Below are 26575 nucleotides of genomic sequence, written 5' to 3'. Positions count from 1 at the left end.
ATCAATTAACGCGTGAACATACGCCCCCCAAACTTCTAATTGAACCACAGGATTAATCACTTCATCACCCGAATCTAAATAATTATTATCTGGTTCACACATAAGGTCTTCCTTAACATCTAGGTCATATGGCAATAGTTTCATAACACAATTCCTAACTACTTCCTGGTAAGGCTGGAATTCTGACCCATCATTACAGCCTGCATTTAGTTTAAAGGTTGCGATCGTGTACCTACACTTGGCTCGTTAGTAATTTGTCCTCTGACTTGTTGGGCATTTCCCGATCTATTTTCAGGTGCGCCACCCCTACCGTTATGCCTTGGCTGAAACTGATTACGATTCTCGTAGTTTGGCTGTCTCCTATTGTCCCTTGGTTCACTATGAGGAACAAAATTATGTGAGTTTCCTGTTCTATGCCCAATGTTTCCTAGTGCATCAAAACTCCCTAATAACTGCTCCATTTCCTGAATAGTTTTAATACTTTGCATACAAGCTGCTTCTCGTACCCTGTCTGGAAAATGTCGTAACAGTAATCTGACTACATCTGAATCAGCCGTGATTCCGTCTAAATTTTGGCAAATCATAACATGTGACAAAAAATACTCAGTCATAGAGACACATTCATTATGTTTGAATTTCCCGAATACTACCCTTTCTCTTTCACGGCTTTGAACGGTTTCGTTCCAGTATTTGTCTGTGAACTTCGTCTTAAATTCCTTCAGACTTTTCATATTACTTTTATAGACTGAAAACCAGGATCGCGTCTCTCCCACAAAAGCATGATCAATAATGTCGATCGCCTCTTCCCAGTCCATAAACCCTTCCTCAATCCGTTTCCCAAACCGTTTTTCTACTATGTTAAGAAATTCTAATGGGTTAGTTTGTTTCCCATTGAACTTCGGTAATTCGATTTCCTTACTGTAAATCCCTCCATGACTTTGCCTCTGTGTTACCTTGCCTTTCTCTTACTTCTCGTCGTATGCGTGCTTCTGCCATCGCTATGCGGTTATCTACATCTTTATCTCTTCTTTCAATTTCATTCACTACAGTGTTCTGTTTTTCTTTCAATGTCTTAATTTCCACTGTATTGCCTTCTACTATCGCAAACTTTTCTCTTTGTTCCCTTGTGTTGTCTTCTATTATACACTTAACGGTATCGATCTTGTTTTGTACCTGATCTTTAAATTATTTTATTTCTTCCTTTTGGATCTCAACTTTATTAATACTTGTCACCTGTGTCTCTAACTCCTTTCTAGTGTTGTTGCTTTCTTTTTCCATTAATCCCAACAACTCACTCCTCTGCTCTACAAATTTCTTTTCTACCTCTTGTTTGTTTTGCTTAGTTGTCTCTTTGTGTTCCTCTATCTGCTTGTTAAATCTTTCATTTTGCTTAAATAATTCTTGTAACTGTTTGCTATGTTCGTCCATCCTTTTATTAGCTTCGACCTTGTGTTCATTCAATGCCTTACTTAATTCTCGTTTAGTTTGTTCTACTTCATTTTTAATTTCTGATTTAGTTTGTTCTACATCTGTTTTAATTTGTTCCAATTCATTTTTTATTTCAGATTTACTGTCCTCTATCTTACTCAACATTAACTGCATCATTTCAAGTAACTGAGTATTATTACTCTCAATGTTAGGACTAACTTCCGCCTCGCCCCCCATCGTACTATCGTCTGAATCTAACGTAACTTCGTCATTCCTACTCTTATTCCCTTCGCTATCTTCGCTCCTAATTTCAGTTTCCTCCTCTCTACATTTATCTAACTCTTCCTTAGAATTACCTAAAGTACTACCCTTCAGCACGTGTCCACTACGCAGCGTCATGTCTTTCTCCTCTTGCTCAGCCATGTTACCCCCAAAATCAAACACACAAGAAAAATATACTGTGGATACACAACAGTTACCCCCAAACTACTGATTTTATCCTTCTATACCAGTACTTAATGATTTACGAGCCCCTTAGTTGTGGCGACAATATGTGACGTACCCACTTTGTCCACAGATGTATGACAAATTTATAACGTGGCGGGTCACTTTAATATTAAAATAAATAAATGATATGTCATGGTTTCTCCAGAAACAGAACCCCAAGGGCGCCAGTCTTCAAGCTTATGGCTTGAAAACAAAAGTAGATAATTAATAATAATAATAATAATAATAATTAAAAATACGTAATGAGACTCAAATAACTCCCAGGGGTGGGGTGAACGGAACACAAATCATTAAGTACACTAACTTGGAATTTTAGGATCATTAATAATCATTTCATAAAATACAAATTAAAACAGCTATTTATTAAGATGAAAACGTGACGTAACGGCGTATTAACGAAATCTGAAACTTACGGAAGCAAAAGAAAAAGTGAATGAAATTAACTTTAAGAAAATGAACTGTTGCGCGAAGACTTGCAGTAACTTATGCCATAAGCTCACCAAATGTAGACTCTGTTGTCTTGAAGCTGAAGATAGGTGGATCTCTCGTACAGGCTGCCTCATCTGTTGTTGGATTCCAGTCCTACATCCACATTTCCTGTCTTTAACACTTCCTATTGTACTCCTTACATAAAGTCGTAATGAGTCCTAATTTTAAGTGCAAAACCACCATGGGTTATGTTCATGGAGAGAATACCTTCGTATTCTTCCGTATTACGGAACAGTAGCGTAGCTAAATTCATAATAAAAGCTCTCCTCCCCTATACCAGTCAGAACCGGTCTCCCGTTGACTACCTCTCGTCATTGAGATAACAAGTCCCAATGAGAATAACTTTTGAGTAGAATATACTCAGATGCGAAATGAACTAAGTTAAAATCTTCTCCGATGTGTAGACGTAGAATCGTAGTAAGAGTATCTTCCAAGCGTGAGAATCAGAATCAGAATGTCCGAATCTCCGAATACGAATCTGAATGTGAGTCTGAATGAGAATCTGAATGAGAATGTTAGTGTCCTCTCCAGCCCTTGTCGGTGGTATATATTGGTTCAAAAGTCTCCTTCCATCAGCCATATCACATGTTCCAGTAAGATTCGAGGTCTCATCCCTTCTCCCTTGTATTGCTGTGGATCCATCACGTTGCTTCGTTACGTTCATTCACATAGGCTGAACTTTCCCGCTGAAATAAAGCGTCTCGAAGCTGAGTTTGAAAAGTGGGTGTTAATAATGTATCAACTGTCTTTTCATGAGGTGGAGAGGGTAAGGTCTCTCGTAACCTCGATGACGTACTTTTCCTGGAACTGGGCTGAAATTAGCCTGCTGACTCTGGTCACCTCACAACGGCTATTGGAAAGTTTACTGCAAGTTATAAATATGCATGATGTTGAAATACTTTACCCTATAGTTTGTTCGTTCAGAATACGTTATAGCCGCGATACAAAGAAATGAAATGATGATTGAAATGGATGATAAAAACCCTATATATATATCTATACACATTAATTTTAAAATGACCTATCAGTGATTAAATATATACATCTTATCAATTAAATATATAGTTCAATAATTAAAAATATACAGTGATATCCCAAACATCACAACACTCAGGCAAGAAGATCTCAAAAAAACCTCGTAACCATTATTGTCGTGAATAGTGATTGTCTAGTTTGCTAAGTGGAGTGTTCATTTTTAATGTGTTCCTGAGCATTCTGTGTAATTGCTATTTTAATAGAGACGTGCAAGGTGCTTGTATTTAACAAGGTAAGGACGTACATAGTCTTAGCATGTATCGAAACATTAGAGTAATGTATAACGTCTATCATCTGTCCTTTAATGCAGCGAGTTTGTATTGAAATTGAAGTGCGGGTTCAGAACACTGTGAGATTATTTCAAACTCACGATTATGATGTTTGTCTGTTACCTCTAATGTCGCAGTATCATAAGCAGGGGTAGAAAAATTAGAAATAATTCAGTAGCCAGCCCGAGCCAGCATATTTTTTTTCAAATAAACATTATAAAAACCACAGGTTAGACTAGGATAAAGCTACGTATTGTTTTTGAAATGTGCCCCTAAGTAGTCTAGTCTATCAATTCACATAAGAATGGAATAGAAACAATTTATGTTTTAAGAAATACTAACTGAAATAGTCACCAGTCGCCTTCAAGGTCAGCGTCTTTTGAAATTATACTACATGTGCCTGTTTGATTTCCCACCAAAATACCAACGATCAATACATTTTGTTGAATCAAAGACCTTTATAGATGGTCCATTCAAAGATATCATCATGAGATCACTTAAGTTCTTCACAGCAAGCTTGGTTCGCAGTTTGTGTTTAATAATATTCATTGTGCTGAACACTCGCTTACACGAGGAGGTCGATACAGGAATTGTTGCCACTATACTGAGCAGCTTTCCTAAAATTGGAAATCGTTCTTTCATAGTCTGCGATTTTTCAAGTAGATCACTTGGTGGAAGATCTTTCCCGACTATTTTGAACTCGTACCACTCGCTCAGTATGTCTTCTATGTTGTTCTCAATTTGAAGGTGTTTAGAAAAATGAGTTTCAAGAAGCCGTATTTCACTGTTGCCATAATTTTCCAATTTTTTTCCTGAAGGCCAGGAATATGTGTCAAAAACACCAGTGGCACTTTGAATATCATCATTTTGAAGATATGTGTCTTTCAGAAAGTTAATCCCACGTGCCAAAATATGTTCCTTGTTGCTCGTGAAATTCTTATCCGACACACCTGATAACTTTATTCCACTGAAAACTCCTGAAAGTGTTGTAGCAGACACAAATTTTTCTTCCATTGGGCCCTTGGTGTTCTGAAGTTGCTGCAATGAATTAATTGCATTATATACATGCACTCTTATCTGCCTTAAAATCAGATCATGCCTCTGAAATACAAGTGAAAGTCTTTTGAATATACTCAGATAATCAGACAAGAAGTGAATTGTGATGACAAATTTGAAGTCCTTGATCTTCCTTAGAAGACCTTTAGCTGTGATTCCTTCTTCACCTTTCCTTTCAGAAATATTCTCTAAATGCACCACTAGGCATTCCCAGTCTTTGACAACTGCATGCAAAGCATTTAATTTGCTTTCTATATCCATCTAACTTGGCGTAAGTACTGCAATTTAGATATTTCACATTCCAGTAACCCCAAAATTTTCTTCAGTTTGCGAGGTCGTTTTGGCGAATGTCGATAAAACTTGTATAGTTTCCTGAGTGTAGAATCAATTTCATCAATGATTTTAAGTTTCACATTTTTCAGTGAGTGAAGAACGGTGAGTTGGAGTTGATGTGCAACACAATGAACGTTTACCAAGTTCTCAAGTTTTTCAGATATTTTTGTTACCAAACCATTACAAACACCAATCATACATGGTGCTCCATCAGTCCCTATGCCGATTAGTTTTGTACCTGTGAAGAGTTGTCCAAGCCCTAACTGACGCAATTCTGTTTCCAGAGCTTCCATATAGCCATCACTTGTTGCATACTCCAATGACACAATAGAAAGAAATGTCTCCTTCACCTTATTTTCTTTTAAAAAACGAACGTAAAGTATGAGCTCCTTATCATCAGATTTATCTGTTGATCCATCGAGTAAGATACTGACGTATAAACTTTCCTTAATTTCACATACCAAATCTTTACGAAGATCTGAGGCAATGTATGAAATAAATTCTCTGCATTGTTTATTGTTTACATATTTCTCTGAATCGATAACATTCAACTTGCTCAACAATGCGACCAAACCTTCAAAGTCAGTGTAAGGTCTGTTATTTTTTTGCAATATGATAAGATGCCATGAACAATGCATTCATATATTAGCATCCATAGCTAAAGGTGCACATTCAGGATTTTTCTTGAAACTTTCAGTCTCCTGACACTACGAGTGAGGATAGGATTTTCCGTGTTTTTTAAACGTTTCCAGTTTAAATAGTCCTGAAAATCCGGATACAACTTTAGAATTTTGGTCGGCAATACTAGGAAATTTACTGCACAATTCACACTTCGCAATTCCTTCTTCATAGCGCAGCCACGGCAGTAATTCAAACCACAATTGCTGAAATTTCCGTTTGCCTGACAACTGAAATTTTGACGTATTTTTAATGTTTGATTTACCATTGTTTTGAACACCATAAATTTCACTCTGGTCATTGTCGCCCTGAACACTACAATTGACACTTCCATCAAGTGTTTTCTCACATTCACTTGCTTCTGTATTTTCACTCGCATCAGTCAGTTTGTGCGGCTTTGTTCGTTTCATTTTGCCAATTTTCTGAAGTTTGATCAAACAGAACAAAAAATGAGGGTTTTTTTTCCTGGTTCCGCCCAGTATCGTATTGAAATGGTATTGTATACAGCTTTTAGTGACCATAGCATTTTCCTGAGTGGAAATGTTATCCTCCAAGGAGAAATTTCATGAAAAGCAGGAGTTATATACTGGTCATGGGCTGCAATAGTGGTGGCACAACTCAAGAAGAAAAGAAAAGAAAAGAAAATAAGACTAGCTTTGTCCATAAATTTGTTTCATTATTATAAGCTACAAATTCCCAAGATAGTCCAAAACAATCTATAAAAAGAACATCACAGCAATAGTGACACATTTTAAAACTTCTAGGTCATGGCGGGGTCAGTGGGGAATGAAGGAGCAATTTTTAAATTACATTTTTATTAACTGAACTGTTGAAACTGTTAGTACCGCTTGTTCTTTATTTCACAGGGTAATCGTATGATTTCTGCATTTCACTACTAAGGGGAAACTTTGTACTATTTATCTCAGAACTGGATTTTTTGAGTTGTGCCACTATTGTAGCCCATGAATGATATATTATCTAAAGATGCTCTATCTTATGTTACTGATTAAAAAGATAACGGGAATAATTAAATATATAAAATAAATTTAAAATCATAACACAAGATTGATAATATATAAATTTTGAATAAATGTGGAGAAAAACCTGATATAATTATCAAATCATAGTAATTTATCTTGTGATAAAGCATTCATGAGTTATACATGAGAACATAAGAATTGAACACTTGGAAGATTGTATTGTCATGTTTCTATTTTGTTATCCTTGAAAACGACAAAGATCATGGAAAACATAAGACGTAGTGTATATTTTTTTTTGAAAAAATGTACCCAGCTTCTTACTCTTTGAAATAATTCGTTAGAAAATTGAACTGTTTTAGAAACATTTTATCTAAAACTACTCTAAAAGAATTCTAAGAAGTGAAGACAACCTGGATCAGGTTGGCACTGTTCATTTACCTTCTTGGTCAATTATATTGATTCCAAGAAATGAATGATGTGATATTCTCTTCTATGATTTTAGTCATTTGATGAAAAATGCATTTTATAGAAATCATTGGCATTAAAATGTGATTTAGAAAAGCCATATTCTCATGTGGTGAAGATTGTAGTTAATTGAAAATATTGATCCTTTGATGAAACTTCCACGCAAGTTTAATATCTGTAAGAAATATTTAAATATTAATTTGGGTGCAGGAATGTAATGTATTACCTTTACTTATATTCACCCTCAAATGGTATTAGATTTATTCATTAAGATACGAGAAACAATTTAAGTTGCAGGAATCTTCAATTTGTAATGCACTTCCATAGTACACTGCATTGACTGGATCCGATTCAGTTTTCTCTAAAGTGTCCAATGACTTCGAAATTATCTTCTTGGCCTTCTGTGTGTGTGCCTCTCTTAGCTCTGTAGTTTTCAAGTGATAAGACTCTCATTCTTTAAAGATTAAAGGCATTTCTCTTCCATCTGTTTTTTCTGATTGTCATCTTGGTCAATGAAGTTATTGCATGGCAAAAAATGACATTGTCTTTTTATTGTGTAAATGTTACAGGATATCTTGGATGCTGCCAAATCCTGCAACAGATGGAGCAGATGTTCAGTGTTGCTGTGTAAGAACTTGCAGTACTAATAAGGTAATATTTTACTGTTATTTTTTCTTTTTATTTGCTCTGTTAGGTTGGATTTCTTTTTTGTGTAGCTCTGCTTGCAACATAAGTTAATTGCTCCTACAAGTTGAGCTTGGGCCGATGACCTCAGATGTTAGGCTCTTTTAGACAGCAAGCATCATCATCACACATTGAGCTTTATACTGTAGAAACCAACTCTTGACGTTTAATGTTAGTCAACATTGAAATTTCAGCAAAAAAGCAAATGGATGTATGAAACAGAGATAAGTGTCCTAACTTCAAAGTTGTCTTCCCCCCCCAATGCTTCTGTATAGTTTTCTGGTAATCTTTATTTTAGCATTGATTTTGTGAAAATGCATCATTTGCTGCATCTGACTGTTTGCCAAATGAATTGTGCGACATATGAACACTTAATTAAGCCTCCATGGCTCAGGTGGCAGCGCGCCGGCCTCTCACGGCTGATACCGTGGTTCAAATCCTGGTCACTCCATATGGGATTTGTGCTGGACAAAGTGAAGGCAGGACAGGTTTTTCTCCAGTTTTCCCTCTCATCTTTCATTCCAGCAACACACTCCACTATCATTTCATTTCATTTCATCTGTCGGTCATTAATCATTGCCCCAGTGGTGCAACCGGCCTCGGCAGTCGGCGCAATTCACATCCTCGCCGTAAGTTGGGGGCTTCATTCATCCCATCCCTGACCCGGTCATTGAGTGGAAAAAGGGTTGTAGGTTTTCATTTTCATGAACACTTAATAATACATCAGATAATTTTCTCAGTCATAATGTATGGTGGAGAAAGCAAAGGATTAATGATGGAGAATTCTAAATTACCATGGAGGGAATTAGATATTTTTCACCAATAGAGCATGTCAAAATGTCAGAACAGATCAGATGTAAGGCTTTTCAGGCATTTGGTGAAAAATATCTAATTCCCTCCATGGGAATTTAGAATTTTCCATTCAGAATTGCTAGGCGGGCAATAATTCCATTGTGGAGATTGATCTCCCGTATGCAGTTATCAGACTGTGCCTCTTATAAGGGCTTCTGATAAGTTCACCTGCATACACCCCAGCGTCAGTGGGTAGGGTCTGACACATCCCACTCTGACGAGTCTAGTGTCAGACCTAAGACGAAACGCTGGTTAATAGAGCAAACGCCTGAAAAGCCTTACATCTGATATGTTTTGACATTTAAGGATTAATAAGTTTTACGGGAATGAAGAGAGAAGGAAGCGGGTTATAAGGAACAGCACTTACAAAAGTTATTTGAATAATATTACGAATATAACAATAAATGATCAGATTAGAGGAAAAAAAAAAAAAAAAAATTGCTATACAAAGTTAAGTGCGTAACCTGCTGTATCCACAAAGATGCACACAAAATTCTGACAACTTGCCCACAGGGATTTATTCACAATTATTTACAAATTAAATACACATAACCTTAATCACTGCCATCGCAGACAAAAATACTTCACTCTGAAAACATCAATAAACCATCATTTTAACAACTACCTATCACGGATCCCATGGAGATAACAACCTTGAAACAGTTGACTGCTACTGCCACAGCATGTCGGCACAAACACAACATGTGGTCACAAGTTCAAGTCCTTTTAAGCCATAACTCCAACTAAACAGTAACTCGTCTCTGCCATCAAGACCTCCTCCTTATACTGTATATGTGCCTGGCCAGGCTTCTAGAAAGATATGTTACAAAATGCCTTCTCGTAAATGCTACAGTATTTAATACATACATATAATGTACAGAATATTCTACCATCATCTAGTGTCGAAGATATGTCATTCTGGATGTTACAGTGTGTTTCACAATACTGTAGTGGATTCATCATCATCTTCAGTTTGCCCTTCCAGTGAGCCGTGTAGGGTGTTTGAAAACGAGCATCTTCCAAAGTTGCCTCTTCAAAAAGATTTTGTTGTCCATGACAGATTCCGATTTCCATCTTCTTCTCTCCACATCTTCCCTCAGTTGGTCCATCCATCTTCTTCTTGGTCTTCCAGCTGCTCTTCTACCTGTTATTCTCTTTCCCAAATAAGCACATTGTAACCTTGTGCTATTCATTCATTTAACCTGCGTAAACCATTTAAGTCTAGATGACATAAGTCTTTCCTACATCGATTAATTTCAAGTGATCTGGTCATGCCTCTTGGAGGGCAGTTCTAAGAAATTTCATTTCATAGGCTTGAATCCTACTGCAATCCTTTGATGTTAGTGTGCAGGTTTCCAGAGAATATGTAAGGATGGGAATGAAATATGACTTGTACAGGGTCATTTTTGTTCTTTGTGGGACCTTCTCATCCCATAGTAGGCATCTAATGATACTGTAAAAGTTAGAGCTTTTGGTTACTCTGTTTCTTATTTCTATATCAGTTCTATTATTACTAGCCAATATGCTTCCTAAATATCTGAATTGGTGTACTACTTCAACTTGGTGGTCCTGTATTTTTATGTTTAATTCTGTATTATGTCTGCTGATTTTCAGTGCTACTGCTTTTGATGGGTTCAATTTCATTCCATAGTCATCAAACTTCTTACACCATGCATTCAGATTATTTTGCACTGCCTCCTCTGTTTCATGCCATATTGCCACATTGTCTGCGAACACCAGAGCCTGACATTCTTTATTACCTTTTCCTTTTAGTTCCTTCAAAATGGTATCCATAACCGCTATGAATAGGTGATAAGGCTCTTCCCTTTTCTACTCCTTTGGTTGTATTGAACCATTCAGAGTGACTGTCTCCAATACTGACACAGGTTTTGCAATTAGTATATAGCATTTTGATCTTCCTAATAAGGTACTCCAGTACATCAAGTTTTCTAAGACCTTTCCAAATTGTTTATCTAGGAACATTATCATAAGCCTTTTCAAGGTCCATAAACACAATAATAAGGTCTTTTCCTCTTTCCCGTTGTTCCTCTGCCAACATCCTCAAAGCAAATATCAAATCTGTTCTGCTTCTTCCAGCCCTAAAGCCATGTTGTTCCTCTTCTAAGATAGGCTCTAATATATCCCTTTCTCTGGCTTTAATGATCTTCTCCATAATTTTAAGGCCATGTGATAGGAGGGTATCATCATCAATGTCTCACTCCAGTTACCTGGATGTCGTTAACAAGCCTCCTCCACTTCTTTCTGTCTTTCCACTTTTCCTGGTCCATTACTTTTGCCACATCCAATCCAGCTTCTCTTAATGTCCTTCCAAATCTGATCCATCCACCTTCTTCTCGGTCTTCCAACTGGTCTATGTCCAATTCCCTTCTTGCTACTCATTCTTTTCCCATTCTTTTTACATGTCCAAACCATCTCATTCTTTCTTTCTGTATGTTCTGTACTAACGGTTCTATATTTAGCTCTTATATGATTTTAATATTTTGAATTCCACCTCTTGTCTTTTTAACAGATTTTGTTAAACATTTCATTTCTACTGTTTGGATCTTACTATCTTGTCTGTAATTAGTTACCGATGTTTCTAGTCCGTATGTTACAATTGGTATGAAATACTGTTCATATAATGTTAATTTCATTCTCTTGGGTACTTCTGTTATCCCATAAAAGCTCTCTGACTTGATGATAAAATGTTGTATCTTTACTTTGTTATTAATTTCAGGGTTGATTTCATTACTTCCATTAATAATGCTACCCAGATATGTAAACCGTTCAACATCCTCTAACCTTTCTCCGTCTATGTTCATTTGGCTTCTCTTTTTCTCTTTTCCACAGTGCATGATTACAGTTTTCTTTTTACTAATTACCATTCCAAACTCCTTCAGATTTTCGCTCCAAATGTCCAGTCTCCTTTGTAGTTCCTTTTCTCCCTTTTCCCAATCACCGCATCATCTGCAAGTACCAAAGCATTCACTTCATCACTGCTGATACTCTGTTTTCCACGTTCTGTGATTTCATCTATCAATATAGTAAACAATAATGGTGACAGTGCACTTCCTTTTCAGTCACCACTCCTCACTTGTACACTGCTTTTACTCTCATGATACAACATTTTTATCTTGTTAATGAATGATTTTGGTACATTCCTTTTCAGTAGCCATTCCCATACATTTTTTCTCTTAACTGTATCATAAGCTTTTTCCAAATCCAAAAATACGAATATGATTTCCTTATTCTTTTCCAGACGTTTTTCCATTATCGTTCACACTGTAAATATAAAGTCGATTGTTGATCTGTTTGGTCTAAAGCCATATTGTTCTTCCTCTAACTGTGTTCTGATTATATCCCTCAGTCTTTTGTCTATGACTTCATTATTTTTGGTCCATGTGATAATAGGGTTATACCTCTATAATTTTTACATTTCTTCCTATTTCCTTTTTTGAACAGTAGTACAATGCTTCCTTCTTGCCAGTCTTCAGGTATCCTTTCATCCTTCAATATGGCATTGAGGGCTCTGTATAGCCACTGTAGTCCAATGCTTCCTGTTGCCTTAATCATATCAGCATTTAATTAGTCTTTTCCACCTGCTTTACCTTTGGTAATTGCTTTCACTGCCCTTTCAAGTTCCAACCATGTTATCGGGTTCTCTTGTTTTTCTCCATCTGTTATTTCCGTTTTCTTATCTCCTTCCTCCGAGCAGTCATCTTGATTATAAAGTTTTTCAAAATATTTTGCCATCACCTTCTGAAGACTCTTTTCGTCATGTACTATGGACCCATCTTCCCTCTCTAATGCCTTTATTTTTTCCTGATTTATAATTTTTTTCAATTTTATTACTCTGTATAATAGTTTCTGATATCCTCGACTATCTTGCTCAGTTTTGTTTGTAAACTCTCCCCAATGCCTCGGTAATTTTCACTTTTCCTTCTACTCCATTTCTAAAGATAGGAACTATCATCCCTTTTGTCCAATCTTCAGGTATTTCGTTATCCTTCCATACTGTTCTGAGAACTCTATACAGCCACTGTATTCCTGGTGGACCGGCAGCTTTAATCATGTCGGCTGTAACAGCTCCTGCTGACTTACCACTTCTCATTATGGAGAACTTGCTCTACTTCTGTCCATGTAATTGGGATATCTTCCTCTATTGTTTTCTGTCCTACATCATCAACAGAGATCTCCTTAAGGCCATTTAGGAGGTTGTCAAAATACTGTCTCATTGTATCCCTAATATATTTCATATTGCAAACTATATTTCCATCTGCTGTCTCCAGAGCTGTAATTGCTTCTTTATCTGATCTTTTACTTTTTACTATTCCATATATCATTTTCATATTCCCTTTATTGTCTTCTTCCAGTTCAGATGTAAATTCTTCCCAACTTTTCCCTTTTTCTTCCTGTACAATTCTCTTGATTTCCAACTTCCTGTATCTATATTCTTTCGCCATCTCTTCCAATTTTGTTGTCTATTCAGTCGCTGTTGATTCTTCTGTCAGACTTAGCCATATCCAGAGTTTTTTTGGCTTTATTCCTTTTCATTATGGCTTCTTTCACTTTCACTCCACCAAGATGTTCTTTTAACACTTCTGCTTGTTCTTCCACATATTTTATCTGTGTGGATTATACATCAAACATACAGTTAATAATAAATTATATACAGATTCTTACATTAACTGAACTCGTATAAGTGTCTATGTGCAGTACATGTTTCGTGACATAACCTCACAAACAATGCGATAGTCCAACTCCATAAATAATAATAATAATAATAATAATAATAATAATAATAATAATAATAATAATAATAATAATAATAATAATTCAAGCTCGATACTTGCATTATTTACCCATGGGTGAGAGAATATTGTTTTCAAGTTATCAGTTTTTCACACTTGTATCAGTATCTCCCCTATAACTTGAAACAATATCCACAGTCTGTCACACTCGTTGACGTTGCCTTGGTCGTAGATTGTATCTTCCCTCTTCCTTGATGTCGCTGGATGTGCTCTCCTCCTCTTGACCGGATCGTGCGTTGTCAGGGGTCGGGGTATCCACCTCGATGGGACCATCCTACTTAGGTGCGAGACCTGTGTGAAACCCTCCAATCTTATTACTGACTGGGTGGTTATGTCGCAGTACTTGTTGGCCTGGTAGGAAGATCGGGGTTTCTTCGACATCTCGACCCTCGGCCTGGGTAAGGGATCTCTTCTCGGCCAAAGCTTGCTTTTTCTTGATGTTCTGCTGCTGCCTCTCTGCCAGGGAAACAGCTGCATGATCTTGACTAGAAGTGGGTGATGGACGAATCTCGCAATCCCCGGTGCCGTATAGCTGTCTACCAAGGAACAGCTCCGCTGGGGAATAGCCGGTGACACAGTTGATGTATTGTTATTTATGAGTTTCATGTCCGTATTGACTGATCACACGTATATGGATAAGAAAGAATTTCCACCTGTCAGTACTGTTTATTGTAAATGTAGACTTACATCAGTACTGGTTTCGACTATTTAGTCATCATCAGCTGACAAATGATAGTATTACATCTATTAGGCATTGGTTTGTGTTACTTATCTAAAAAGATGTCATCCATTAGCACATCCGGATGTCTAATGGGGATATGAGTTGGATGTTATCGTCATTTCATTCGTGATTCTGTGAGATTAAAATATGGTAGTAAAAAACTTAACCTAAGCTTAAAACTAATAGTACATGCACATTAAACACATTCAAAACACTGAAAACATGTATATGAAACACTTGGTGAATTTAAAAGTTCATGTCTTCAGACTTCCTCGTTGGGGTCTTGTGCACCTATGTTGATTTATTTTGAGCTCCTAACAGTGGTGTAGGTTCTTGAGTATGTCCTATTTGACTAAAAGATATCTTCATGTATGCCTGTAATAAAACTCATTAAATGGTCCAGTATTGTGGATAGAGACAATATGTGGCTCTGCTGTAAACTTGTTTTCAAAAGTTAGTAGCAGATGATGAAGTCTTGGTTTTTGGATATGGTTGAATATAGATTTTTGGTGGTAACTTCCTCCTTGTCTCTATTTGTGTACCGGTGCTGTAGTTATCTGTGAAAGATAAGCTTATATGAGTAAAGTGTTGTAAGTTTGAAGGAATGCCTGAAGTTGTGTGCGAGAGTGAATTTGTACTTACTGCTGTTGTTATTATGGTTGGGTGACGTTCTGTTTGGGAGCTCGTTGCATACTGCTACGTGTGCGCCTTGGACTTATGTTCGCTGTAGTGAGGGGTTATGAATGGAGGGGTCGGGGGAGTGGCTATTGTGGGGATAGGAGTGGAGCTGGGCTTGTCGTTTGTTGGTTTATTGCAGCGTTTTATGTTCTGTTTTGTTTATTTACTATTTTGAGGTAATAATTTTTTAGGGCAGGAATAACTTTGTTGAAGATGATATTGGTTTTCTCCATAATGTCATTTATATTGTAATTAGGATTAGCATATTGGTCTAGGGAAATGTAGAAATCTTCAGTTATGTTAAGCAGGGGCCCTTAGAAATTGTTTGATATTTTCATATCATTCTCGATATCCATAAACCTGTGTTTGAATTCTTCGATATGCTAACCTATTGATGAAAAGTGGTTATGTTTTATTGCGTTTAAATGTTTGTTGTAGCAGATTATGAAGTTTCTGCCTGTACGTCCAAAATAACTTATTTCGCAATTGTTGCATTTAATACAGTAAACTCCTGATTGATTGTATTTATTGTTGTTAACTGTCTTGGCATTATGTATAATATTGGTGCTGTTGTGCGTGGGTTTTAAATGCTATTTTCAGGTTGTACGTTCTAACAACATTAGTTATGGGGTATAAGTGTGTATTAAGGGTAAATAGGGCGTAATCTTTCTTCATCATTAGTCGTTGTGCTCATTACTGAGCGTCGTGACCTCATAACTCCATCATTTCCTTGTTGCAACCTTGACAAGATGTCTCCATCCAGAGCGGTTTTCACATTTCGTTAGTATGACCTGAAGTGGTAGCCCAGTAATCTTTCTTAGGTTTGTCTATTTTTGTTAATTTGATTTTGGGTTGGAATTTAATCTTGTGAATGATTTTATTGACCATTTCTTTACTGTATCCATCGTATTTGCCTATATCGTGAATTAGTTGTAGTTCATTATTTAGATCTTCTGTTGTCATCAGTATGTTGAGGGCTCTGTATACCATACTGTTGTAAGCTGCTTTTTTGTGTGTTGGGGTGGATGGAATTGATTTTTATGATATTTGGGGTATGTGTGGGTTTTCTGTAGATTTTGTAAGATAAATGGTTTTCATGTCTGGTTATTGTTAGGTCCAAGTAATGTAAGGTGCAGTTGTTTTCGATCTCTTTAGTGGGGGTCCAATCTGCACCAGAAGAATATGTTTTCTATTTTACTGATTGATGTATATTCTAGGTGATCTATGTAAATTTCAGCTAGTATCCCGGAGGCCGGAGATCCCACAGGTAGGCCCTGTTACTGGTATATGGTATCATGGAATTTAAAATAATTGTTATTGATGGCAAATTCAAGTAGGTTCATGAATTATTCTATTTCTAGGGTGCTCAAATTGCTGTAGTTTTTTTTAGGTTGGATTCGATTATTTCTGTTGTTTGTTTAGTGGGAATGTTTGGATACATGTTTGTTACATCAAATGAAGCAAGAGTATGGTGTTGTTCAATCTTTAATTCTTTAGTTCTATTGCAAAATTCTGTTGAGTTTCGTACTGTCTTGTTTGCTAAAAACGAGTAATGCTTTTTAACGAATTTCTGAATGAATTGCAAAAGTTCATAGGTTGGGCTAGCTCTGTAATTTATGATTGGTCTCATGGGTATGTTTTCTTTATGTATTTTAGGGTAGGCTTTAGCTGTCGGTAGTTGGGGGTTCATTGTTATGAGTTTTGCGGATTTTGTTTCGGTGAGAAGAAAGTGTGTGGTTTTTAAGTAGACTTTTGTATGATGTTAGTTGGATCTTTACGTTTGATTAAATAGGTGTTGTCTTGGAAACATTCTGTGGTCTTTGTCATGTAATCAACAAATTAAGTGGATGGCTTGCAATACTTCGCTATGTATTCGTTCTTGTCAATAATGACAGAGATGTTACGTGTTATCCATATACAGTTGATGTGTCGTCATTGGAGGGCAAGTAGTGACTGCGGCATCTGACTGTCCCATAGTCAATGTTCTTTGTCTATTAGGTGGACTCGTAGCATCCCTTTTAGTTCCTGGTTCCCTCGTTCCGTTGGATTGGCCCTTGGGTTGTAGATAGGGGTGGTCCAGTACTCCACACCCCATTCAGTCATCATTTGCTGCCACTTCCGTGATGTGAACTGACTCCCGCGTCGTGACAGAATACACTGTGGATAACCGTAGCGGCTGAATACCTCATCTTGTAGAAGGCTGATGATGCGTCGTGGCTTCTGGTATCGGAGTGTATTGATTGAAGTGGACTAATTATATACCTTTATTTTACTATAGTCAGTATGGAACAACCCAAATATAACATTCTTAAATTGCGATATCTATATCTGTGGAGAGTCAGTTTCTTATATTGGTATTGATTCACATAGGGAACTTGAAATATTTGCCCTGAATGAATAATTTTGTAATTCCAATATAACTGGTTCATTATTGGAAATAAATTTTCCAGCTAACTCTACCAATGTTTTGCCCCGATATGCCAATTTGGGCTCATCAGTTGGTAACAAGCACCCCTGCCAAGGCACGTGGTTCTTGCATACAGTGGAGGCCACTGTGTAGACTATTTGGAGCCACAAGCTGTGCCAATTTACTATGATAGACTTCATACCTTTAAAAAAAAAAATGATGCCTGCTAGGCCATCAGATGATTGATTCCCATTGAGGAAACTGAAATGTTTGTCTTGAATGAGTAACTTTATAATTTCACTATAAATCATTTTATGGTCTAGCAGGCATCAGTTTTTGTAAAAGAGACCAAGACTCTCATGGTGCATTTTCACTGCCTGTGGCTCCAAGTATGTGCACTGGCCATGCATCATGGTAGGTGTGCTAGCTACCAACCGATGAGCCCAAATTGGCATATTGGGGAAAAACTCTGGCAACCAAGAATGAGTTAACTGGAAGATGTATAATTTCTTATAACGGACCACTTATATTGGAATCAATTTCTATCCTCCAACAGTGACCTCTTAATTAACTCCTCTATAGGAAAGTCTTGTGAGTTATATCTTGGGTCTGTTGAGTTTGTGTACAGCTGTCAAGAAGAAAAACACTGTGGTTATACTTGAACACTGAATATATTCTAATTTTTACTTTGGATCCCAGTGCTGTTACACAATGTAGATGAACAGTAGAAGCCCTGTTACCTATGGTGTTTGGTGTAGTGATGGGTCGAACTAGCTCTTTTGAGGGAGCTAGCTCATTCGCTCCCGCTCCTAACTGAGAGTTGTTCAAAAGAGTCGACTCTTGGGAGCGGGAAAGTAGGAGCGAGCCGAGGAAGTCAGAGGCCGCTCTCCGCTCCAGGTTCGTTCGTTCATACGTTCATCCGGTTTAGGGCAGACGGCTCTTTATGACTTCCGGTCGCTCTGTATGACTTCCGGGAACGAACGATATAGCTCAAATAGTTCACATTTCCCACAAAAGATGGCAACACAATGTACAGTTTAGAAAGCTACTCTTGAAATAAAACAAATGAACAAGTAATATATGCACTCCTGGCAATATTGGCAATTAATCTAACGATAAAGCTTTATATACAGTAACGAAGAAATGTATCACAAATATGCAGTATTACTGGATAACATATATTACTTTGCCTATGTTCCTTTCTTCTTAAAGTGATGCCTTTCAAGACTGAATGCACCGTAACGATACGTACATTCATGATATTGGCAATACTTACACGTTAATAAATAATTGTTTAAAAATGTAATGGGATGTAAGTTACTATGGTATATACTAAGGCATGAGTTATTTATTCATAAAAGGCCAAAATAGTGTCATTTTAAATTTTCTAGATTAATCATGGCCCGTTTTTATTTGAAGGAGCGAGATGGCGCGAGGTAGTTCACCTTTCCCACAACAGATGGCAACACAATATCCAGTTTGGCACGCTACTCTTGGAATAAAACAAACGAAAAATATATACACACTGCTGGCAACATTAGAAATTAATCCAATGATAAAGTTTTATATACAGTAACGAAGAAACGTATCACAAATATACAGTTTTAATTGATGACATCTAATATTACTTTGCCTAAGTTCCATTCTCCTTAAAATGATGTCTTTCAAGATTGAATGCACCGTATGGGATGTATGTTCGAGATATTCGCAATACTTCCGTTCGACCCCGGCAGTCTAGATAAGCATAAGAAAAATCTCTATTCCCGTTCACGTAGTTTATATTTCACTCAACAGATGTCTCCAAATATCTTCTTTCGACTGGAGCTACAGAAAGTTTCTCGCTTGACTCTCCGCGTTGGAACAACAGATTCTTTCATTCAATAATGCAGCGTAGGAAACATAACTGATTAAACGTGATCTTTAACGAAAATAATGAAACTACTATCAGCACAAATGTACATATAACCAAGTGTACTACAGTACGCAAAGCATTTTGCCTTTTTTTTTTCGCGTACAGTATGGTCACACTTTCTTCAATTTTTTTTTTCCAAGAATGATTGGGCCTACACCGCATGAGACGTATATGTTCGATATATTGGCATTCCGTACACGATTACACTACCTATTTCTTCTTCTTCTTCTTCCACTTTTCCCACACTTGTGGGGTCGTGGGTGCGAACTGTTCCGCAAATGTGGATTTGGCCCTGTTTTATAATAAATAATAATGTTATGGGCTTTACGTCCCGCCAACTACTTTTACGGTTTTCGGAGACACCGAAGTGCCGGAATTTAGCACCGCAGGGGTTCTTTTACATAACAGTAAATCTATCGACACGAGGCTGACGTATTTGAGAACCTTCAAATATCACCGGACTGAGCCAGGATCAAACCTGCCAGGTTGGTGTCAGTAGGCCACCGCCTTAACCGTCTGAGTCACTCAGCCCGGCTGGTCCTGTTTTACGGACGGATGTTCTTCCTCATGCTAACCTTATGCGGAGGGACGTAATCAATATTGCGTGTTTCTTTGGTGGTTGGTATTGTGGTGTGTTGTCTGAATATGAAGAGGAAAGCGTTGGGACAAACACAAACACCCAGTTCCCGAGCCAGAAGTATTACATTTCCGTCTTGGCCGGGAATCGAATTTTGGACCCTTCTGCACCGAAGGTCTCAATGCTGACCATCCAGCTAAGGAGCCGGACTCCTTACACGACTGCACGTTAATAAATAATTATTTGAAAATGTACTGCGCTATACACTTTGGCATGAGTTATGTAGCCTATATTTTAAAGTCAAAACTCGCGTTATTTTCTATTTCCCTTAATTCGATTTAAAACTACGGTATGTTATTTTATCCACTGTACCGTAAAACCGAAAGATTTTGGCCATATGATGATTCATAACTAACAACCGCATTTAAGAAACAGGTGCGGATTTGTCAGAGTATTTCTTAATTATTTCAGACAGAATAAAACTACGCCATTTCTACTTGCCGAGTGGTATATTCAGTATAGTGACTGTTTGCTCGTGCTTAGTTGAGGATAGTTAACCCAAACTTGGTGTCATTCATTTGCTCTTAACCTACTGGATCTATACTAGGCCCTACATCCATCATAGATTATAAGTGCATGCAGGAAGTGAACCGGTATTGCTCAATAACATGTTGTTTATTTCATTTCATTCTGTCGTTAGGTAGTAAGTTGCCAGAACTGTGGCACAAAACGTATCTAACAGACAGACCACAACCATTGCACTCAGCGCACTGTGGCGCACTGACTGAGTGCGGGAAGAGGTCTAGACAGGGCAGCCTTTAAAAAAGAAAGCGGCTTCTATATGTCACATGATTATCTGAGGCATGGTATTGGCTAGAAATGAACGAGAGTCAATGGGACGAGCTAGCTCTTTCTTGGAGTCGCAGTTGATAAAAGAGTTGGCTCGTACTAGCTCTCAAGGAGCAAGGAGGGAGCTAGCTCGTACAAGAGTCAACTCATAAACGAACGACTAGCTCTCAAGGAGCAAGGAGGGAGCTAGCTCTCTCCAATGAGTCTTTCAAAAGAGTCAGTTCGTTCATGAACGACCCATCACTAGTTTGGTGTTTAAGGAGTCATTCAGTATGTGCTTCTTGTGGAACAGCAGTTAAGCGTTCACTTAATGACTCGAAGGTCGCAAGTTGGAGTCTTGTTGAAGGTATCGTTTTTATTTTGTTATTGTTCTTTACCAATGTAAATAACACAAATGTTAGTTTTGGGACAAGGCAGGTGCATAATACTAGTGTTAGTTATATTATACTGTCATGTAACAAAATAAAATGAAAAGGAGTGGTGAAGATTTCAACCTGAGACGATGCCATTTAAATTCAGATGTTCTTCCGTCTGAGCTGAATATTTACTTTGTACGGACACAATTCAACGCATTTACAGAACCGCTACAAATTAAAATTAATTTAAATTGTGTTCTACTTATTTAATAATGCTGTATACAGTGGTTTATTTTATGATGGTACTATTATTTGTAGTTGTAGTAGCAGCTACAGTTGCAGAAGTATTTGTTATCTTATAACTGAAACAGTGATTAAAAGATTATTTTGTGGATACAGTTATTCTGTGCTGGTCTTCAGAAAACATCTTACAGCTCACAGGTCCAGATTATGAACTATATTTTCTTTTAAATCTTTGGAATTTATGTCTGCAATTAATATAGTAATTGATCAGAAAAATGCATTCATATTGTTGTTTAGTCATCAGTCCATAGACTGATTTGATGCAGCCCTCCATACCATCCTATCCTGTGCTAACCTTTTCATTTCTACATGACTGCTGCATCCTACATGTGCTCTAATCTGCTTGTCGTATTCATACCTTGGTCTATTCCTACCATTCTTACCACCTACAGTTCCCTCAAAAACCAACTGCACAAGTCCTGGGCGTCTTAAGATGTGTCCTATCATTCTATCTCTTCTTCTGGTCATGTTTAGCCAAATCGATCTCATTTCATCAATTCTCACCACTGACCAATTTGATTCAGTATCTCTTCATTCATGATTCGATCTATCCATCTCACCTTCAGCATTCTTATGTAACACCACATTTCAAAAGCTTCTATCCTCTTTCTTTCCAAACTAATTATCGTCCATGTTTCACTTCCATATAATGCCTTTGCAAGATCTACGAGCACCATGTATGTGGGCTTGTCCTTCTTAATTCGATCCTCTAGGATCAGATGTAAAGTCAGGATCGGTTCATGTGTTCCTACATTTCTTCTGAAGCCAAATTGATCTATGCTTCAAAAACATCTTCCTAAGTCCTATATCAAGTTGAGGTGCTGGCCTTCTGACCCCAACGTGGCAGCTTCGATCCTGGCTCAGGCCGGTGGTATTTGAAGGTGCTCAAATACATCAGCCTTGTGTCGGTAGATTTACTGGCACGTAAACTAACTCCCGCGGGACTAAATTCCAGCACCTCGGCGTCTCTGAAAACCGAAAAAGTAGTTAGTGGGACATAAAGCAAATAACATTATTATTAAAATGCCATAATGTATATGTGCTGTGGCTACCCCAGTCAGCAGGGTACATAATATTAATCTCCTGAAGGATGCAAGTTTCATTTGGATATGCAGGTATTTTATTTTATGTCACTGGCATAATTATAAACTGGATTAGGATAGGTGAAGTATCTATGCTATGAATAAAATTACTCCTGGCTAAATTGTTAAAATAGGTTCATTCTTTATTAAATGGAATAAATAAATCACGAGAAAAACATATGGTACGATGTGGTAAGATGCTGAACACAACAATGGAATATAAATAAAAGGATTCTTTCTTTACAATACAAAGATGGATGGCGTTATTCAATAATGTTTGATGGTGGAATTTGAGGTTTCGTTAACCATAGTCTGATTACAGACATAATAGTGGCTACTAGAATTCTTTAGTTATATATACTCTTAACACTTTCAACACTATGCCCGTACGGGATACGGGCGCGCTGCTTTCCTGCTTCTGAACGGCGCCCGTATGTGATACGGGCGCGCTGCTTTCCTGCTTCTGAACGGCGCCCGTATGTGATACGGGCATGATTTTCTCGTGTGTTTATATCCAGCTGCACGTATCATGTATGGTTCCCATCCCTTGGTTGGAGGTAGTAGTTCATCTAGTGACGAATCATCAGCCTGCGTCTCTTCGCCTAAATGAAAAAATTAAACCCAAATTTCTGTAGGTGAAGTATTTCTATTGTTTGTATTTGGAGTAAAATAATACAGCTAAACACTTCCATTCCAAAGTGACATAATAAATAAAAATCTTACCTGAACTATCACTTGATACGTTATCCGGTTCGTAAGCAGGGTCGTCATCACTTTCATCCATCTCTGAACCCGCTTCTCCCGATAAAATATCCAAAATATCACTATCATTGAGCCAGCGTGAAGACATGTTTACACAGTAACACAGCTGACAGCGCGACAGATTTGGCACGCGCAGCACACGGCACACAGAGTGCTTCGTTAGAGGTCACGGCAAGGAGAAAATACCCTGTTTATAGTTTCAGTTCGAAATTCCCGATAACTGCTGCATTCTAGTGGTCACTAACGGGGCGCTATCCAGAAGCAGGAAAGCAGTGCGCCCTTATCCGGTACGGGCATAGTGTTGAAAGTGTTAATTCTTTCCAATAAATTCTACGTTGGGATGCATACATTTAAAATACTGTGAAATTCATTCATTCATTCATTCATTCATTTATTCATTCATTACCCGTCTGTTTATGCATATTGTGGAGTGAGATTTCCTACCATTCTTTCATGCTAATACCTCTTTTAAACAAGAAAACAAGTATCATTTCAAATTTTGGAAACATTAAGCTATTTCTAACTTGATTGGAAGCTTGTACAAGACATAAAACAATGCAAAGTTGCCTCTCTTCTCCCATGCAAAGTAATGCTGAAAAATCTAAACTACCATGCCATGCATAAACATGCAGTATAGAGAAGAAAATACAACTTTTAATAAAGGCATGTCATTGGCATTTATTTATGAACAACACAGTCGATTAGCCCCAATACATGTTCACAATAGAGCATAATACTAACTAACTACTACTACTACTACTACTACTACTACTACTACTACTACTATCCGGCCATGTCATCACCCTTGGTGAGAGAAAGGCCACCCTCCCGTCGATGACATGGCCGGTCCTCTCCCTGGGTCTAACTATGGACCCCCATAATCCTCACAGATGACAATGTGATTCCCTCTCACCAATCCAATGTGGCCCATCCACTTAACTGGCGCCGCTCCCTTTTCCATTTCATCTATTCCCATCTTATCTTCTTAACTCTAATCTGCGTGGGCCCCTCCCACCCCTTCTTCATTTGGAATGGGCCCACCCCCACTCCGTCTTTATACATGACTAGGGAGAGAAAACCACATGCCATCCTGCACTCCTTTGGGCGTGCCATGGAGTCCATCAGATGCTCCGGAAACGTGCCTTCAAATATAGGTCACCACGGCAGCCATCCTTTTTTCCCCATGGCACCTCCATACTTCCCTCCTAAAAAATACTCAATTCCTAAGCCACCCTACACTATCACGTCAAATAAATAATTAGATGAATAAATAAATAAATAACTAAATATAAAATACCCCCTACCCACATATAAAATAATAATAGTGATGTCAATAATAACAACAACAATAATAATAATAATAATAATAAAAATAATAATAATAATGGTAATAATAATAATGGTAATAATAATAATAATAATAATAATAATAATAATAATAATAATAATAATAATAATAGTAATAATAATAATAATAATAATAATAATAATAATAATAATAATAGTAATAATAATAATATTAATAATCAACTGGCCAACGGTAGATTCCCTCTATGAACCGTTTGCCTTACTTACAGTAAATAATAAACTTAAAACATCACATATGCGATCCCGGAGCAAGACTACACCTTCCACCAACTGTCCTTGTTTACTCAGCACATTCCCACACCGCCATTGTTTTTCTGCTTGACCTACTCTGCTTAGGTATGCTCAGGCCAACCATGCCTATGTTTACCTTACACCTCACCTGTCGGAACTTATTCTTGCTTAACCAAGCTTGATCCACTTCAGGACCGCAAAACCACAATTTGCTTACTCTCACACATACACATAGACCGCTATGCACTACTTCTCTAATTACAATCTAGTTAACAGACATACTTCTACTCTTTCCACATTTTAACAATGAATACCCCATAATACCTATTCCACTCTCACATATACATATAGGTCCCTATGCACTACTTCTCTGAAATACACTATAATTAAAAGACATACCTCTGCTATCATTTCTCCCTCTCCACATTTTAGCAATAAATACCTCATACACCCCTCCGTCTCCACAATTTCGCCACAAATAGATTTATATATTACAACAATACATATTCAGCACTTACGTCTCCTACAATGTAATCTAAACCAAAACAGACAAAATATCACTACTTCTCAGCATTGAATAACCCTCATACCCTACACAAATGCTACATCAATAATAACTAAATTTAACTACCCAGCCAACTTTTCTTACCCTACACAAGTACTCTATATACCAATGTCCAAACCCTACCAACCATTCTCGCTTCTCATCTCTATTTTCAGTAACCAAACCACCTACTGCTGTTTTTTACTTCTAGTAACTACCCCCCTCTCATATCCACTTGTACCCCACATTTCTGTCAGATCTCTGTTCCTGTATCTGGCCCTACTCTGGTCGAGGCTCCCCAAGTTTAACCTTGCCGTTACCTTTTTACCTTGCGCTTCCCTTACTTCACTGCATACACTTCCTTTACTTCCCTCTTCACTGCAAATAGCCATATTCTCACTTCGCCTCTCTACCAGCATTCTTCACTCCGAACACTGTTATTGGTCACTTTAGCACTTGGCACTTCTCCCTGCCTCTCTTCACACGGTACACTGATACTTCTGGTATTTTGCCTATCATCTCCACTAATCGCTGCACTACTCTCTTTTTCTTCGGCCTGCTTTGACTTCATCCCTACGTCCATCCTCAGCACACTGTTATTTGTATTTCGCCTCATTTGCCTACAGTTTATTGCACTACTCTCCTTTTCCTCATCTTGTTTTAACTTCAATTCTAAATCCATCAATCTATCCACAGACCAGATCCTCTTCCAGCTTCTGTCTGACACCACTAGATTTTGACCTCTAATAGTTGCCTTTAGCCCCTGTTTTACAGCCAGTATCCTGTGTTTTCTGAGTATCCTCTCGTTTCTGATCGCATCACTTCCCACGTCTCTCTTTATCCATATTTTCTCCCTCTGTACGTTTCCCGCATTTGTTAACACAACATCCGCCATCAACGTTGAAAACAATTGTAGCTTTATAGGCCTGTTGCCTCTAGTTCTCCCCACTCTCTGCACATCGTCAATATCTACTTCACTAAAATTTATTTTCATTTTCCTCTGTATTAGATCCACTACTTTATAAGTTGTAAGTACTTTGCCTTCTCTCGACTCCTCAGGCACTCCATAAATAAACAAGCACTTCTTCCTTCTGTATAAAGTATTTGCTTCCACTTCTGCTTTCAGCTTGCAATTCTCCTCTTCAAGTCGTCCTACTTTTTCCCTTAATGCTACCACTTCCTCGGTGTTATTTCTCGC

At 37.6% G+C, this 26575-nt stretch overlaps 1 protein-coding gene across 1 annotated transcript in view; it reads left to right on the top strand.

Annotated features, from left to right (window-relative positions):
• The window catches only part of rod (rough deal), a 404971-nt gene that overhangs the window by 67672 nt on the left and 310724 nt on the right, over positions 1–26575 (top strand). The window contains exon 5 of the mRNA XM_067146037.2: positions 7810–7891. Within this exon, the coding sequence (XP_067002138.2) occupies positions 7810–7891 (82 nt within the window). The remainder of the gene's footprint in view (positions 1–7809; positions 7892–26575) is intronic.

The sequence above is a fragment of the Anabrus simplex genome, chromosome 4, assembly GCF_040414725.1.
Source record: "Anabrus simplex isolate iqAnaSimp1 chromosome 4, ASM4041472v1, whole genome shotgun sequence".
NCBI classification, from domain to species: domain Eukaryota; kingdom Metazoa; phylum Arthropoda; class Insecta; order Orthoptera; family Tettigoniidae; genus Anabrus; species Anabrus simplex.
Note: the sequence above shows the minus strand (reverse complement) of the source record. Positions and strands in the feature narration are given on the sequence as shown.